Raw genomic sequence first — 15171 nt, forward strand, 5'->3', positions numbered from 1 at the left:
ACTACAGGGAAGTCACTATTCCTTATATTAATAAATTGAATATGAACACGGGGGATAGAGCAGCCCCAAGTATAACTTTAATTTCCAGCTCTTTGATACTCATTTTCTATTTCATAAATACATTTCCTGGTTTCCTAAAGCTAATTACTTTCTCTAATAATGGCAAGATCCTGGTTTTGTTTCAAAGCAAAGGTTCATGCAATTAAATCTCAGCAGCAAAGGCCTACAAAATCTGCTCCAAAGCCTCACTTGGCATGTGACCTTCAGCTGAACTGCTTCATTAAGCCAGAGATCTTGGAGACAATGTTTGCTGAATAAAGTCATTCCTAATTAATGCTAAAATGTCAAGGATTCATTTGCCATCCCTTTTTGCCCCTTTCCTTTTAACACTTAATTATCTCTTTAATGAGCTACTAATATGAAAGCCAAGTGCAGTATTTTATATATATATAACATAACATATAGGACGATGCAATGAAAATTTTCCAACAGTATTTTGCCAAGTGGAGATCAGAGGCTGTGTATAATATTACATCTTTCCTACTTGTGCTCATTATCTTTTACTTTGAAGGTCTTGGGCTGCCATTAAATTTGGATGAATTCACCGTATGATTAATAAAAGTAGTAATTTTTAACAGTGGTTGTCCTCGCAACCTTTTTAACACTGCCTTGAAAAATGGGAAAATAATATTATATCACTGTATTTAGCATTTCCTATACGTATAAAAACATCATCCTTAAACATGGGGAATACTGCCAATATTGAATTAATGCTATCTAGCTATTTAAAGCAACCAGAGAGCTTTTGATGACCTCAGTATAATATTGTATCACATTATTTATTATGTGATGCTAAAAATATAGAATCATAGACATGTAGGGCTGGTGTGAAGGCAGCCACCTGGTCCAACCCCATGCTCAAGGCAGGATTGTCCCTAACTAACCCTCCCAGTCAAGAATTTTTCTAACAAAGCTGCTTTAAACAATAAAAAATTAAGGCCCTGTTCATAAGAACTAAAAGCTTGATGAATGATAAAATCAGTGGTGGTCATCATGGGCCATATCCTAATCATATGATTTAATAAAACTGCCCCTGACCTCCAACAAGCTTGATTTGCTTTTCAATTAAAAATGTTCATTTTATCCACATCATCTCAGACCAACAGCTCTCAAACTCAGGTTTTGTGATTCTCATCCATTCAAAACAGTTTATCTTCAACCATTTGCCAAATTATGTAGAAGGATGTTCTTATCATTGGTCGTTCTGAGTACTGAGGAAATAGGATGAAACCATCAAAGTTTTCTACATGTCTTTTTTCCTATTTATATATTATAGAAAAAAAATTAGGACAGTTTACACAGAGTAAATATGTTATGTAACATGTCTAAACTCTTTCTCCATACAGCAATATGTAGAATTCATTGCCTGCTTTTTTGTTGTTTTATGGGACAGAGCTTGGAGCATGCAGTGTACCCCTGGAAGTCCAAAAAGCCACATATAAAGGTGTGCATGTCTGTTTGCAGTGCAGACCAGGCACAGGAATTCTTAGTAGTGCTGTGCACAAAATCCATAGGCCAAAACGCTGAATTGGCCAAAAGTTTGAATGTCCTCTCTATCCTTCCTGCAGTGTAGAAGTAGCTTACTAACGCAATGGTCACTTCTAGGACTGGATTCTCTGCAACTCCATTTCTGCAGCCTTCATGGATCTTAGTCTCACATTAAAAGAATAAAACCTGTTTTCCTGCATAGCATTCTGTACAGCATATGTGGTCCCTTCTGTCACAGTTTAATCAGGATGACTCATATGATATTAAACCTCTTAATGAAAATAGATTGTGTTATTCCCTTTTGCAAAAATGAGAGCTTTAGTCTTCCAAATGCCAGTAATCTAAGCTTAGGATTTCAAAATATTATTTTTTGCAGGCTTTTTATATATCCAGAACCTGAAACTGTCTTTATAGAAAGGCAAGTTACGGTTAGAAAAAGTAGTAGAAAATAAAAGTGTCTAGGGCTAATATCAGGTCAGCATAAAGGACATTCCCAGCCCTCCCATGATGCCAGGTATGTTTTTTTCTGGTTACTGTCCCCTACACATACATGCACACTTCAATTCAGGCATAATTTTACTGGCTTTTCTCTGATCACCCACACCATGCTGCTGCGTTACACCTGGAATCCCAATCTCTCTGATCAACCACTCCATGCTGCTGCGTTACACCTGGAATCCCAATGGTAGAAAGCATTAATTTCTACTTCTACTGTTTACAGTGTATTGGTGTGAAAAACTGGTGCAAAAAGTGAAATGAAGATAAATTCAAGGTGGCATCAGGAGAGTATAATTTTAAAGCCAGATATGACATTAAATGTCAAGGCTATATGCTCTGTTGCAGACGAGTCACCTTTTCCAAACCTGGGACAGTGATAAGAAAGTTGAACATGTAGTCCTTGACAAGTGCTGCAGCAGGTTCAATCTACAAGATTTTGTGACGCCATTGCAAGGCAACAAGAGAGCAAGATCGCAGTCTTTGTCATGTTTTGAAAGGGCCAGTAGTACCGTGACATATCATTCTTTGTTACTGGAGGTGAATTACACATCCAAACACTCAATATGTATAGCAAGTCCACGTTATATATGGGCACATCGCTCTCTGTGGTACCTCTATTACAGTGACCGGAGGGCCTTCTATAGTGCCTTGAGCAAGTGTCATATTGTTAGCAATCTGATGTTCCTAGAGCAGAATAATTATGCCTAATAACCTACATCTTTCCAATAATTATCAATCATATCAATTATTTTGCATTAACTGACCTGAAGAATAATGCCTTGTATTAAAAAATGTGCTCAACTTGTCCTGAGTATGTAGTTGGTCCAATAAAAGATATCACCTAAGGAAATCCTTGCCTCTCATTAATTTAATGAGCATGTTTCCTGATACTCCTGTTGGTTCTATGCTGTAGTGTGATTAGCCTGGGATTTTCAGATCTGTGCTGTTTGATTTCATTGCTAACTAGTAATTTACCTCTAATAGCCTCTCTGTGTGTTTGTGTTTTAATTAGAGGAGATCTTGAAGACCTATATTGCACATTGGTGGTCTCCTGATGGCACCAGGTTAGCATACGCAACAATAAATGCCTCCAGAGTCCCCACCATGGAGATTCCTGTATACACTGGCAGTCTTTATCCTACTGTTAAAACATATCATTATCCAAAGGTGAGGGAAAATAAAAACTTTAAACAGCCTTGTTGTGTTAACTTTTTGAATTTTTCATGGTTTTTGCTTCCAGCTGACTCAGCTATGAGAATATGTAATAGAGCATTTTCATAAGCAAGCAGTAAACAGAGAAAAGATCAGTTGTTCCCTGTTGAATAGCAGTCTTCATTACTCTTTATTTGCATCTACAAAACCACATTTTTCTGATGCTAGTGTTAGTCATTCAAAAATTGAATGAGAAAAAGTACAATGTGAACATTTTCCCCTTGTACAAAGGAAAAAAGCAATTGGGTTTTTATGTCAGGAGTTCATCTACCCATGAGTGTCTGCAAATAAATGATATTATATTTGTTACTTTTGTGTTTTTTATATCAAAGGACACATGAAGAAAATGCATAACGTAGGCATTCCTAGAAAATTCAGCATAGCATAACATCAGGACAGATATTCTGCCTTTTGAGACAGGTTGCATTCTAGCTTTACTGAAAGAAAATGAGAGAGATGGAAAAGACCCGAAGTTTAACAGGTCTATGCCAAAGAGTATCACCAAAGGTGGGCAGCACCTTGTCCAGATCTCCATGGGTGGAGATGATTATCATTGTTCTCATAATTTTTACAGTGTAGTATGTAATTGTACTATGCTACAGAGCCACCTGCAAAAGGTATCTAACCTACCTCAATCCTGTGTGTTAAGTTGGGCCAAACTGAGCTACTCCTTTACATGGGGAAACATGCAAAGAATTGTCAAAGGAAGAAGTATTGATTCAGAGGGAAATGCTCTTTCCTACAAGTCGGTATTTAATCATGTCCAACTTGCTGCTAAAGAACAGCCTGCCATTTTCAAACAAGGGGTAAAACTGAAATCCTGTCCACTTGTCATAAAACATACCACAACCTTTATGAAAGGTGTTGGTCTCAGTATTTCAGCCAGATTTCATTCTAGGGGCAATCACATTTTGTCTACCTAGATTGCTTATACCTCAGTGCCTACTTTAAAAAGTTAGATGGCTTTTTTTTTAGCTCTGGATGGTCCTCTGCAGACTTTTAACACAAAACCTGCCTATACTTTGATATATTAAAAGTTCGTTTTGTGTGTAGCCCTTTCTGTAGTAACTTTTTATCATGGCACAGTATTTTAGGCTGTGTTCAGTTGCAATAAATTAAAGTAATTTATTTTGAATTTCCAGGCTGGAATGGAAAACCCAACTATTTCTTTACACGTGATTGGTTTGAATGGACCTACACACGATCTGGAAATGACTCCCCCTGATGATCAAAGAATGAGGTATGTTTCTTAGTATGTTGTCCCTGCCAATCTTACACCATAACTTTCAATCAAAAGCATTACTTTACTCCCCTGCTATTAAATAATTTCAGTCTTTGCAAACCAAAAAAAACCCCTTGAAACTCAGAAAAAAAATGTCCTTTTTTAGTGTGATTTCCTTTCCTGTTGAAATAATTACAGTTAGGATTATCCTGCTTTCTTCTGAGGGAAGTTTTCTGATTGATCCAAAATCCACAACAGCAGATTCCTTAAGCATGTTATTTTTGAACATTGTAAAGACCGTGCTATAATGCAGCAAATGGAGGGACTGTCATGCTAAGCTAAGACACAGGAACAACAGCAGCACTCATGAAACTCAGCTGGTTCAGGACTTAAACACAGGTTAACCATTTAACTTGGTTTTAAGCACGTGCTCAAATGTTCAAATGAACACGGGCCTACATTTTGTGGTTTCATGGAAGCTTGAAAACAAGTCTGTAAAAAATAGTATCCTGCACTGAGGTAAGCAGTAGGACTGTGTGACGCTTTGGTCCCTGAGTCGATTTGGCAGAGAGAGAGCCCGATTTGGTGGCCGAATCTCTGAGTCAAAATCAAATCAGAGGATCCTTTAACCTCCAAATTGAATTGGAACCTCTGAATCAATTTAGGGAGAATCAGAAATATTCAGAAGTTCGGACATAGGCGGCTTTAAATGCTTTTTCTATGTACCTCTAGGTAGCAGGGGCTCGTGAACGCTGCAATGCTGGGGCACATGGAGTGCCCACAAAAGCACAGGAGGCTCCTCACCGTGCTCGGCAGCAGACATGGAAGTGGCAATTCTGGGTCTGCTGGGGAGTGTGCAGGGGCGCCCCCCTGGCTCGGTGACTGGTGCCTCCTGGGTCTGGGGTGGGCACCCAGGGGTCCCTGTATGGCCGATCGCTGAGCCAGGGAGGTGTGCGGGGTGGCAGCGCACTCCCTGGCAGACCCTGAAGTGGACCGGAAGTACTTCTGGTCCACTTCTATACTCGCCGCTGAACACATCGAGGGCCCCCTGCACTCCTGTGGGACGCTCCATGCACCCCAGCATCGCAGCGATCACGAGCTGCGCCTGCTACCTCAAGGTAGATAGAAAAAACTTTAAAGCTGTGTCTGAATCGCTGATTCTACAAATCAGCATTGAATCTTCAGATTCGGATTCGGCTGTATGGAATCAGGGACAGTGATTACTGTCCCTGATTCGGGCTGAATCCGTATAGAATAGGGCCCGCTTTGCATGGCCCTAGTAAGCAGCTGCTATAATCTGTCTACCTTCAGGTCTAATTTATTGCTTTAGCTCACAGCAGTCACTTCCAAGCCTGGAGACTGGAGGCCACATTCTGATTTCCTTAATCAGACAAGTATCTGAAGTGCAAGTCTAACTTCAGTGGATTTACACCATTATAAGTGAGAGCAGAATTAGCTTCTTTGAGCCTATTAACAAATCCAGGTAAACCTATAGACACTGCATACAACAAATGAACTTGCATGTTTACAGGGCTCACGAGTCTGGTGGGGGTAATTTTCCCTGGACATGACATACATAAAAAGCTGATAGTTAGTTGAGTACACTGTGCCACACAAGTGGTCCCAAGCCACGGGACCTTCTGTGAGTAAGTTGTCCTCCACTGGAAAGAGTGTCAGAATGTGCCTCGTAGTGTTTTTTTCATGCTATTTAAGTGCTCTGTTATGGATCCATTGGTACTGCAGAACCATGGATGAGTACACTCAATATGTAGATAACAGGGCTTGCCTTTCCAAAAGGAATTTAAAGTCTATATGCAATAAGTACTGGTTCCCAGGAAAGCTCAAAACCATTGTCCTTGAATGTTGCCATTTTTCTGTTGGAGTATTGACCAGAAAAAAGAGTAGTCTTTAAACAAGAAAGCTAACATTGGCATTCTTCATCCTGGCTTTATTATAATAATTGCTTGAAAGTTAATTTGTGCAACTGCAGCTTCCATGTACTCTAATAAATATGTGCAGTCTGGGGTTCATTTGCTATAATTAGTATGGATGACTATAATGTATTTATTTGATTATAATTGATATTGTAAAAGAATGCAAAATATATCATAATTAACAATCCTTCCTGTATATTTCATCAAAAACCTAACACTGCCAGACCCCAGAACACAGAACAAGTCTTGCTGGTAGACCCATGGGGGTACATATTCATTATGCATGTATTTTCTGAAATGAGAGGATTAGTGTGATTGCATTTCATTAGGCTTGACAATGAGGATAGGCTGTCACGTTGGTTACAAAAAGGAGTTTTGAGGAGGAAAGGAGTACTTCTAAAAGGATCTCGAAGCAGAGAAGTGTTATGTAAAACATTTAAATGTAAATAAACCTAAAGGTTCATGACTCAGTTCAGGATGATGATGTCACAGCTCTTCCTGATATGCTGAAGTTCCCTTAAAACATTCTTTAGTGCAACTAGGAGAGCTAGAAAATAATTTTTCCTGTTATTTTTCATAGGAAATTTCAAATTTGTTTCTAAAATCCCCATGCAAAAAATATTTCAGTAAAAATAAAGATTAAGAAGATAAAAGAAATGTTATTTTGGAAATCTGTTTCTGGTCAAAGTGTACCATTTTGTAGTAAAATGTTTCTATTTGCATAAGCTGAAAACAGGATGTACTTACCCCAAAATATACATTTTTGCAGAAAAATGTTACAAAAAACCTCTGATTTTCAATTTCATGTGTTTGCCAAAAAAGCAGCAAACTGTGACCCTAATGAAAACCCTTTGTTTCTGAGCACCAGGCATCTTTTAATTAAAAATGAGCAAGTAGCAAATAGCCTGCTCTATTGGGTTGTACACAGTACACACAGGGTCATGAGCCAGCCTCTTACCCAGGCCTGATATCCACTCCTACTGAGGCATTATGGGCACTTACACACGCTCCGGGAGGGGGGATGCTTTAATTAGAGTGGGTCCACAAGCTGCTCTAATTAAAGCACCACCACATCTCCTGTATCAGCATCCCCATGCTTAAAAATGGTGATGGGAGCGCTCGAACTAAAGCTCATCAAACAAGCTTTTTGATCAGCGAGCCCCTGCCATGAGCCATGATCAGCGACCGCCTGCAGATGCTGCTGGCAGTGTTGGCTGCGGCCAATCTCAGGGGGTGCACTGCCAATGTCAGGGGGTGCACGTGCACCCACATGTACCCCCTATGCATCGCCAATGCCATTTCCTATTATTACGATGCCTTCATAGTTTGGTTTTAGATTGCTAACTCCAAGCCATCCATGTGGTTCTTAGATGGGAAATGTCTCGTGATGAAAATAAAGTCTCAGGATGAAACTGTTTTTGATGATTTATGACATGAGGCAGCCTGACCTTCTTCAGTGGCCCAGATAAATCCTGACAAACTTCTGAATCTTTCCGAACAATTTCCTGTGAAAACAAATGTGAATTATAATAGTTTTTATCATTCCTCATCTGTATTACAGTGGAGAATTGGGGTCTCATGTTCCAGGCTGTACTACCAGTACCTCTCTCAATGAGTTCATCATCTAGGATTATTACAGGGTACAACAGATGTGCAAACCACACAATATCACAGTTGAGACCGGGTAACTGGATAAATGAGGATTTTCCATAATAAGCAGAAGTCTCAGTTTATGACTTGCCCACTCAGAGAGAAGTAGTATGGCTTAGCGCCTTGGCTGATAACCTATGATTTTCAGGACCCCAATTCCACATTCACCACATTCCTGGATATGTTACTAAGGCCAGATACTAAGCTGCCTAATGGGACTTAGATGGAATTTACATCCCTGCATGTCCAGGAGAGCTGGCTGTATTTTGAAGAAGTCTTACAGAGGATGCAGGAACAAACCTTCCCAATTAACATCCCAATGAAGCTCATTGCAATCAGGAGAGGTTCTGGAGGACTGGAAAGGGGCAAATATAGTGCCCATCATGAAGAAAGGGAAGATGGAGGATCCAGGGAATTGCAAACCAGTCAGCCTCACCTCAGTCCCTGGAAAAATCATGGAGCAGATCCTCAAAGAATCCATTTGTAAGCATTTGGAGAAGAAGGTGATTGGATTCACCAAGGACAAGTTGTGCCTGACCAACCTGATTGCCTTCTATGATAAGATGACTGGCTCTGTGGATGTTGAAAGAGCAGTGGACAAGATATACCTTAATTTTAGCAAGGTGTTTTATATGGTTTCTCACAACGTTCTTGCAAACAAGCTAAGGAAGTATGGGCTGGGTGAATGGACTGTAAGGTGGATAGGAGACTGGCCGGATTGTCGGGCTCAAAGTGTAGTAATCAATGACTTGATGTCTAGTTGGCAGCTGGTATCAAGTGGAGTGCCCCAGGGGTCAGTCCTGGGACCGGTTTTGTTCAGTATCTTCATTAACAACCTGAAAGATGGGATGGAGTATACCCTTAGCAGATGACACTAAGCTGTGGGGAGTAGTAGATATGCTGGGGGTAGAGCTAGGATTCAGGGAGACCTAGACTAATTGGAGGTTTGGACCAAAAGAAATCACATGATGTTCAACAAGGACAAGTGCAAAGTCCTGCACTTAGGACAGAACAATCCCATGTACCGATACAGGCTGGGGACTGACTTGCTAAGCAGCAGCTCTGCAGAAAAGGACTTGGGGGTTACAATGGATAATATGCTGAACATAAGCCAACAATGTGCCTTTATTGCCAAGAAGGCTAATGGCATACTGGGCTGCATTGGTAGGAGCATTGCCAGCAGATCGAGGGAAGTGATTATTTCCCTCTGTTCAGCACTGCTGAGACCACATCTGCAGTACTGTGTTCAGTTTTGCCCTCTCCGTCCCACCCCCACCTCCCACCCCCCAGCAGAGGGCAACAAAAATGGTTAGAGGGCTTGGAAATATGACTAATGAGGAGAAGCTGAGGAACCGGGCTTATTTAGTCTGGAGAAGAGAAGACTGATGAGGGATTTAATAGCAGCCATCAACTACCTGAAGAATGGTTTCAAAGAGGATGGAGCTAGACTATTTTCAGTGATGGCAGATGACGGAACAAGAAGCAATGGTCTCATGTTGCAGCAAGGGAAGTTTAGGTAAGATATTAGGAAAAAAACTTTCTCACTAGGAGGGCAGTAAACAACTGGGACAGGTTACCCAGAGAGGTGGTAGAATCTCTATCACTGGAGGTTTTTAAGACCTGGATAGACAAAGCTTTGGCTGGGATGATCTAGTTGGGGATGGTCCTGCCTTGAGCAGAAGTTTGTAGTAGATGACCTCCTGAGGTCCCTTCCAACTCTAATTTTCTATGATTTTGTGATCACAAAAAAAAGAGTGATCCAAATCAATCCCACTTAAAGGCTACAAAACCACTTACGTGCCTAGATTTGTTTGCATTTCTATTTCAGCTTGAAACGATCCCTACACATTTGGGCATGCTCAGACGCAATCTCAACCATCTGTCTGGGCATCTCACTCCTGCCCAAATTCTGTTGTGATCCAAATCCATGGTAGTAGGCACCAATATCCCTTTAGGCAAGGTCAGTGCACACCTAGTGATTGTTTGATACGCCACATATGCACAAAGTACGTTACAAATACAGCTGGAGAAGCTAGTGGGGTGCCTCACATCTTTTGCCCACTTGATTTCCACTTCCTTCTCTGATGTTTGGAAGGGGAAATGATATCAAGGTCTGAAGTTGCTGCCTGCTAGTCACCATGAGTCATTTCAACATTTAACATGTGTCCTCTAAACTCTATTCAAAAAATGTTGCCAGCAACAATTTGCCCTAAATTCACAAAATTTGTTTCCCTTTTATTTTTAATGCAGCTCTATTTTACCTCCTAGGAAACATGCTATTGCTGATCTCAAGTAAAATCATGCTTTATTTCAAGTGCTGACTTTTCGAGATACTGTTACCCAAAGCTCCCTGTTCCTGTTCTTCAGTGTTGTTCATGCAGCTGCTAAACACTTTTCTTATTTTTTCCAGCAAAATTTATGTGCTAAATATTGCTAAATCAGTCTCCAACGTGTTATTTTGCTAGGAAAACATCTTTGTTGCTTTTGCCCTTTTTGTTCAGTACACACAGGAATCCTTGCCAGAACACAGAATGCTCTCTAATGATACAGCACACTAATCCCAATGAGAGCAACAACTCCTTATACATATTTTATATCAAACAAATGAACTACTAAATTTTTTATAGACTGTGCACCATGAAAAGTCACTGTATTATAATTTAGGAATGTCTTTGGCCCACCAGTCAGTTCAATGAGAGCTCTACTTTTTAGATGCAGCTATAGATTTTTGCAGATGCATGACTGAAGGTGGAAATCTCCCAGTACCATCCCTGTCTGGCGGAGAGTTTGTACCTCCTATTATATTTGGATGGTATCCTGTCTCTTCCCTCTTAACCTATTTAGTTGTATCCCCAGTTGCTTCACTTTGTCTTTTACAAATTCTTTAGGACAAAGACTGTTATGTATTATATAGTTGTTCAGCCTAGAAGAATGGGTCCCAATCTGGTTGTGTCCAGTAAATACTGGAGTGATGATGATGATGACAAAGGGATTTGGAACCATATTCTTATTCTTGGCCGATTCATTCTTACACAGCTTCATTGACTACTTTCCACTAACATTTGTGGTATTAAACGCTGCATAACACTACTTCTATATGAGCAGGTCTCCACTGCTGAGGAGGCTCTGTTGTTATGTATCCCAAGTCATACATTCAAATGGGAGGTTACCATATATTTCACATACAACATTCACCATTTCCCCCCAAATCAGCTCCCCACATTTATGGTGCATGCAATAAATGAAGAAAGCCGGGTTTTTTGCCTGGGGTAGAAGCACCATGCTTCAATTCCTGGTCCACAGTGTAGCACAGTGTAGCAGCTGTTGAATTGCTCTTCTGGAGTTGAGGGAGTCCATTCCTTTACTGGCTCATTGTTCTTTACTCCAGAGGTGTTAACGATTCTTTTTAATGCTCTTGATGTTCCATTAATCAAGCTAACCTTTCTAAGGACAATTTTGCTCTCTGCAAACAGCTCCTGGTTTCTCTTCTCCTATTTCACAGCCTTGGACACACGTTAGTTCTTTTCAAAGCTCTACCCAACAGCTTGGTTTCAGCTTTAGTTAAGCAAGAAAAGCAGGGTAAGTCGTGTGAAGATTAGGCTCTGTCCCTGCTTTATGCAGCTATAACTCTGAAAAAAACCTTTTATTCCACCCCCCCCGCTTCTTTCTGCTTTTGAAAAGCAAGATGCATATTATATTCTGGGGCATGTTATACATGATAAAATACAGTAGTTTGATTTTTACATTCTTTAGCCGAGCCAGACATCTTGAGTCAGATTCAAACTGCTTTGCCATTTTTTTTCATTTATTTGTCTTCGCATGTACGTAGATTTGTAACTTCATACACTTTCCATGCTCTTGGTAGTCCTATTGCTCTTTAGTAGTTACCCACTCAGCTGGCAACTAGAGCAAAAATTTGGAACTTACATGTAGAGCCCTAAAAGATCATCTTCCAATGCATATATAACTAACCAGAGAAACATTGAGACTTAGAGATTGTTCCTTCCCTTCCTGTTCATACTAGGATCAACAAACCCATCAGTCGGTTGAGTGGCAAAATATTGTAGCATTAGCGTCTCTGGACTGCATGCTGCTGGTCTAGTACTACAGAGTGATAGCAGTCTGTGTATGTTTACGTGTTTTCAGGGACTACTACATAACCATGGTGAAATGGGCAACGAGTACCAAAGTGGCAGTAAACTGGTTAAACAGGGCACAGAACGTCTCTATCTTGACCCTCTGTGATGCCACCACTGGAGTCTGTACAAAGGTAAGAAATATACTTCAGAGACATTTAAAAGTACTTACCTTTAATATTTGTGATCTGCACTGGGAGAAAATATTTAAACCATTTTATTAGAAAGTGTGTCAGACTGTATACAGACTTGTACAGTGCTTTAGGTAGGCACACATTTGCTTCAGGACATAGTAACATACCGTATCTGAATTTACCGAGCAAGGGAGGGGTTCTGCGCTCCTAGCAGATCTATAGAAAGGCAGTCTCAGTCTAGCCTTCCACAGTGTTTGTGCCTGTTTACATGCTTATGCTATATTAATGTAGATATAAACACACACGCACACACATCTAACAGTGCTGTTTTTAACTTGAGAGTCCTTTTACCATCTGAGTTAATGAAATTACGTTAATCAGAGTCCAAACACGTCTTTTGGGCTGATTCAGGGAAGTTTCTCCCAGTACAGATTCAGTTATGGCACCAGAGAAACCTGCATAGTAATATAGCTGATTTCAGTACAGATACATATATAACGTTCTGAAGTGGCAAAACTTATTCTCATTCAGGGGGAAGGCAGGGTAGATTTGTACCTCATAGTCTAGCTAAATCAGAGATGTATAGCATAAGCTTTTGTGAGTCTGAGATCACTTCATCAGCATCCCCTCTCTCTGCACATTCGGGGGGGATCTTTCTATGTAACTATATCTGTTTATACGCTTATGTAGTGCAAACCCTTTGTGCATGCAAGGTCTATATAAAGATCCTGGGAATAGTGTAATAACAAGTAAATTACTGTCTTACTTTAAGGAGCCATGTGTCTTTTGAATTTCTTCTTTTTGTCCGTTTGAATGGCGTGTCTTCCTATATGAGACTTTGCTTGTTTATCAGAAAGCAACAATAGAAGAACAGGCCCGGGATTATATTCCTCAAGAGCACGCTTGAACAGTTTCTCTGTGCTTGTTCACAACCGTTCAGACTCAGTCAAACTGCTTTCTGCACTGATGAGCAAAATGAAACGCATGCAAACTGTTATTTAATTATGTCATTTCATTTTAGAAACATGAAGATGAAAGTGAAGGCTGGCTGCACAGACAGGTAACAGTGATCTTCCTAACAGAATGTAAAATATACAGGCTCTTCTTATTGAACTAAGGGGCACCTCTGCCTAAAATAGCTAAGATCTCTTTTTCTCTAGGAGGCCCTACTAGTTAAAACCATGGGGTGCCGAAACACATGCTCTGATGTGTTCTAATGTGATTAATTGAGTCTGCTGCAGCGTTCCAATTAGAATGCTCCCGTGTGCTGCAGCATCATGTGTATTCAGCATCCCACATTTTAAAATGGCAGTGGGGGCTCTTTAACTAAAATTCATTGAATGAGCTTTAGTTAAACGGCCCCCGTGGCCATTTTGAAATGTGGGATGCTGAATACATGTGATGCTGCAGTATTTTCATTAGAGTGGCTGTCTGAGAGCTGCTCTAATTAAAACACCCTCCACCCCCCACCCTAGAGCAAGTGTATAAATGCCTGAATTCCCAAAATACGTTTGACTTGAATATAAGCTACCTGAAAAACTACTATTGAATGAGTCACCCCTGCACCAAAAGCCAAGCTAAGACTGATCAACAGCACAAGTCCTCAATAAAATCTTAATTTGGGGCTGATGGTTGTATTAATTGATGCAGTGGCCCTCCACACAGGAGAGAATCAGAATTAAATGATTGAAAAAGTAAGTTTAAAAAGGGCCATTAGGTGAATCCTAAGTAATATTTGAGAGCTCCTTAGTTACCTAGGAACTTTTGAAATGTTACCTCAAATAAACTATTGCAGATACTTTAAATAGAAGAAAAGAGGAAAGGCAAAAAAAATTAAAATGGTAAATTTACGCAACAGTTGAAACCATGAATGCTTACAAGGCAACCTAGAGCATAAAATTGGAAAGGACCTCCTGGGACATCAAATCCAACCTACTTCTATCACAGGGACCACATTTTTTAGAGACTCTGTCATAAGATGATCAAGTTTATACTTCTGAATTTTACATTTTAGTATATCAGCTCAAAAATCCACTTCTGTGCCTTAAAAAAGAGGCTAAACTGAGTATAAGCACTGAGGAAAAAGAAGTGAAGGTCAGTTAGAAACTATAAACAAAGAGTTTAAATTAATTAAAATTAAGATTTATTTTCTAAATAATCATTTGCATTGATCCATACAGGCCCTATTCATCCAACATAATTATTCCTTTCTGAAGTGTAAAAGTTTGTGATAATTAATGTCACTACCTGAGTGTTAGTTTAGGGAACAATCTGAGAGTTGATCAAGTTCCTCCTCAAAGAGAAGCTATTAGTATCAATCTGTTTTTTGTGGCATCTCTGAGTGCCTGACACACAAACATGAGTAAAATAAAAGAACCCATGCTGGATTTCCTCATGCAGAAATGAAGTACAGCACAAATTTGCTGCGATTGGTACAGAAATCCTAAGGATCTAGGAACTCCCATACATAATGAGACCAATATTCCCCTCAGTCTAGAGACTTTCCTTCAGCAATGACTGGTACATGGTCCATGTAAAAACTAACTTTATAGTTAGTCAGATGCCCCAAACTAAAATCTTCTTTTCTCTACCTGAGTTCACGTATAGGAAAGAAAAATAAAAACACCCAGTATAGCTTTTATCCCCACAATGCAATATATATATTAGCCTGGATATGTCGAAAATAGTTCAAAGATGGATCCATTCAAAGGAAAACAAAATTAAATTCCTCTGTTTTAAATATCACAAGATTCACTGGGAGATCTATTTTTACAAGTATGGAACCAGTTTAAATCTCTTCCCTTGTACTTACTGCAATATCTGTCATGCTGTAGTTG

The 15171-nt window shown here is 39.9% G+C and overlaps 1 protein-coding gene across 1 annotated transcript in view; it reads left to right on the top strand.

The window, feature by feature from the left end:
- The window catches only part of DPP6 (dipeptidyl peptidase like 6), a 298726-nt gene that overhangs the window by 213664 nt on the left and 69891 nt on the right, over positions 1 to 15171 (top strand). Inside the window, exons 9-12 of the mRNA XM_006018553.3 lie at positions 3059 to 3213; positions 4401 to 4498; positions 12211 to 12334; positions 13356 to 13394. Of these exons, the coding sequence (XP_006018615.1) occupies positions 3059 to 3213; positions 4401 to 4498; positions 12211 to 12334; positions 13356 to 13394 (416 nt within the window). The remainder of the gene's footprint in view (positions 1 to 3058; positions 3214 to 4400; positions 4499 to 12210; positions 12335 to 13355; positions 13395 to 15171) is intronic.

Source organism: Alligator sinensis, unplaced genomic scaffold (assembly GCF_000455745.1).
Source record: "Alligator sinensis unplaced genomic scaffold, ASM45574v1 scaffold601_1, whole genome shotgun sequence".
NCBI classification, from domain to species: domain Eukaryota; kingdom Metazoa; phylum Chordata; order Crocodylia; family Alligatoridae; genus Alligator; species Alligator sinensis.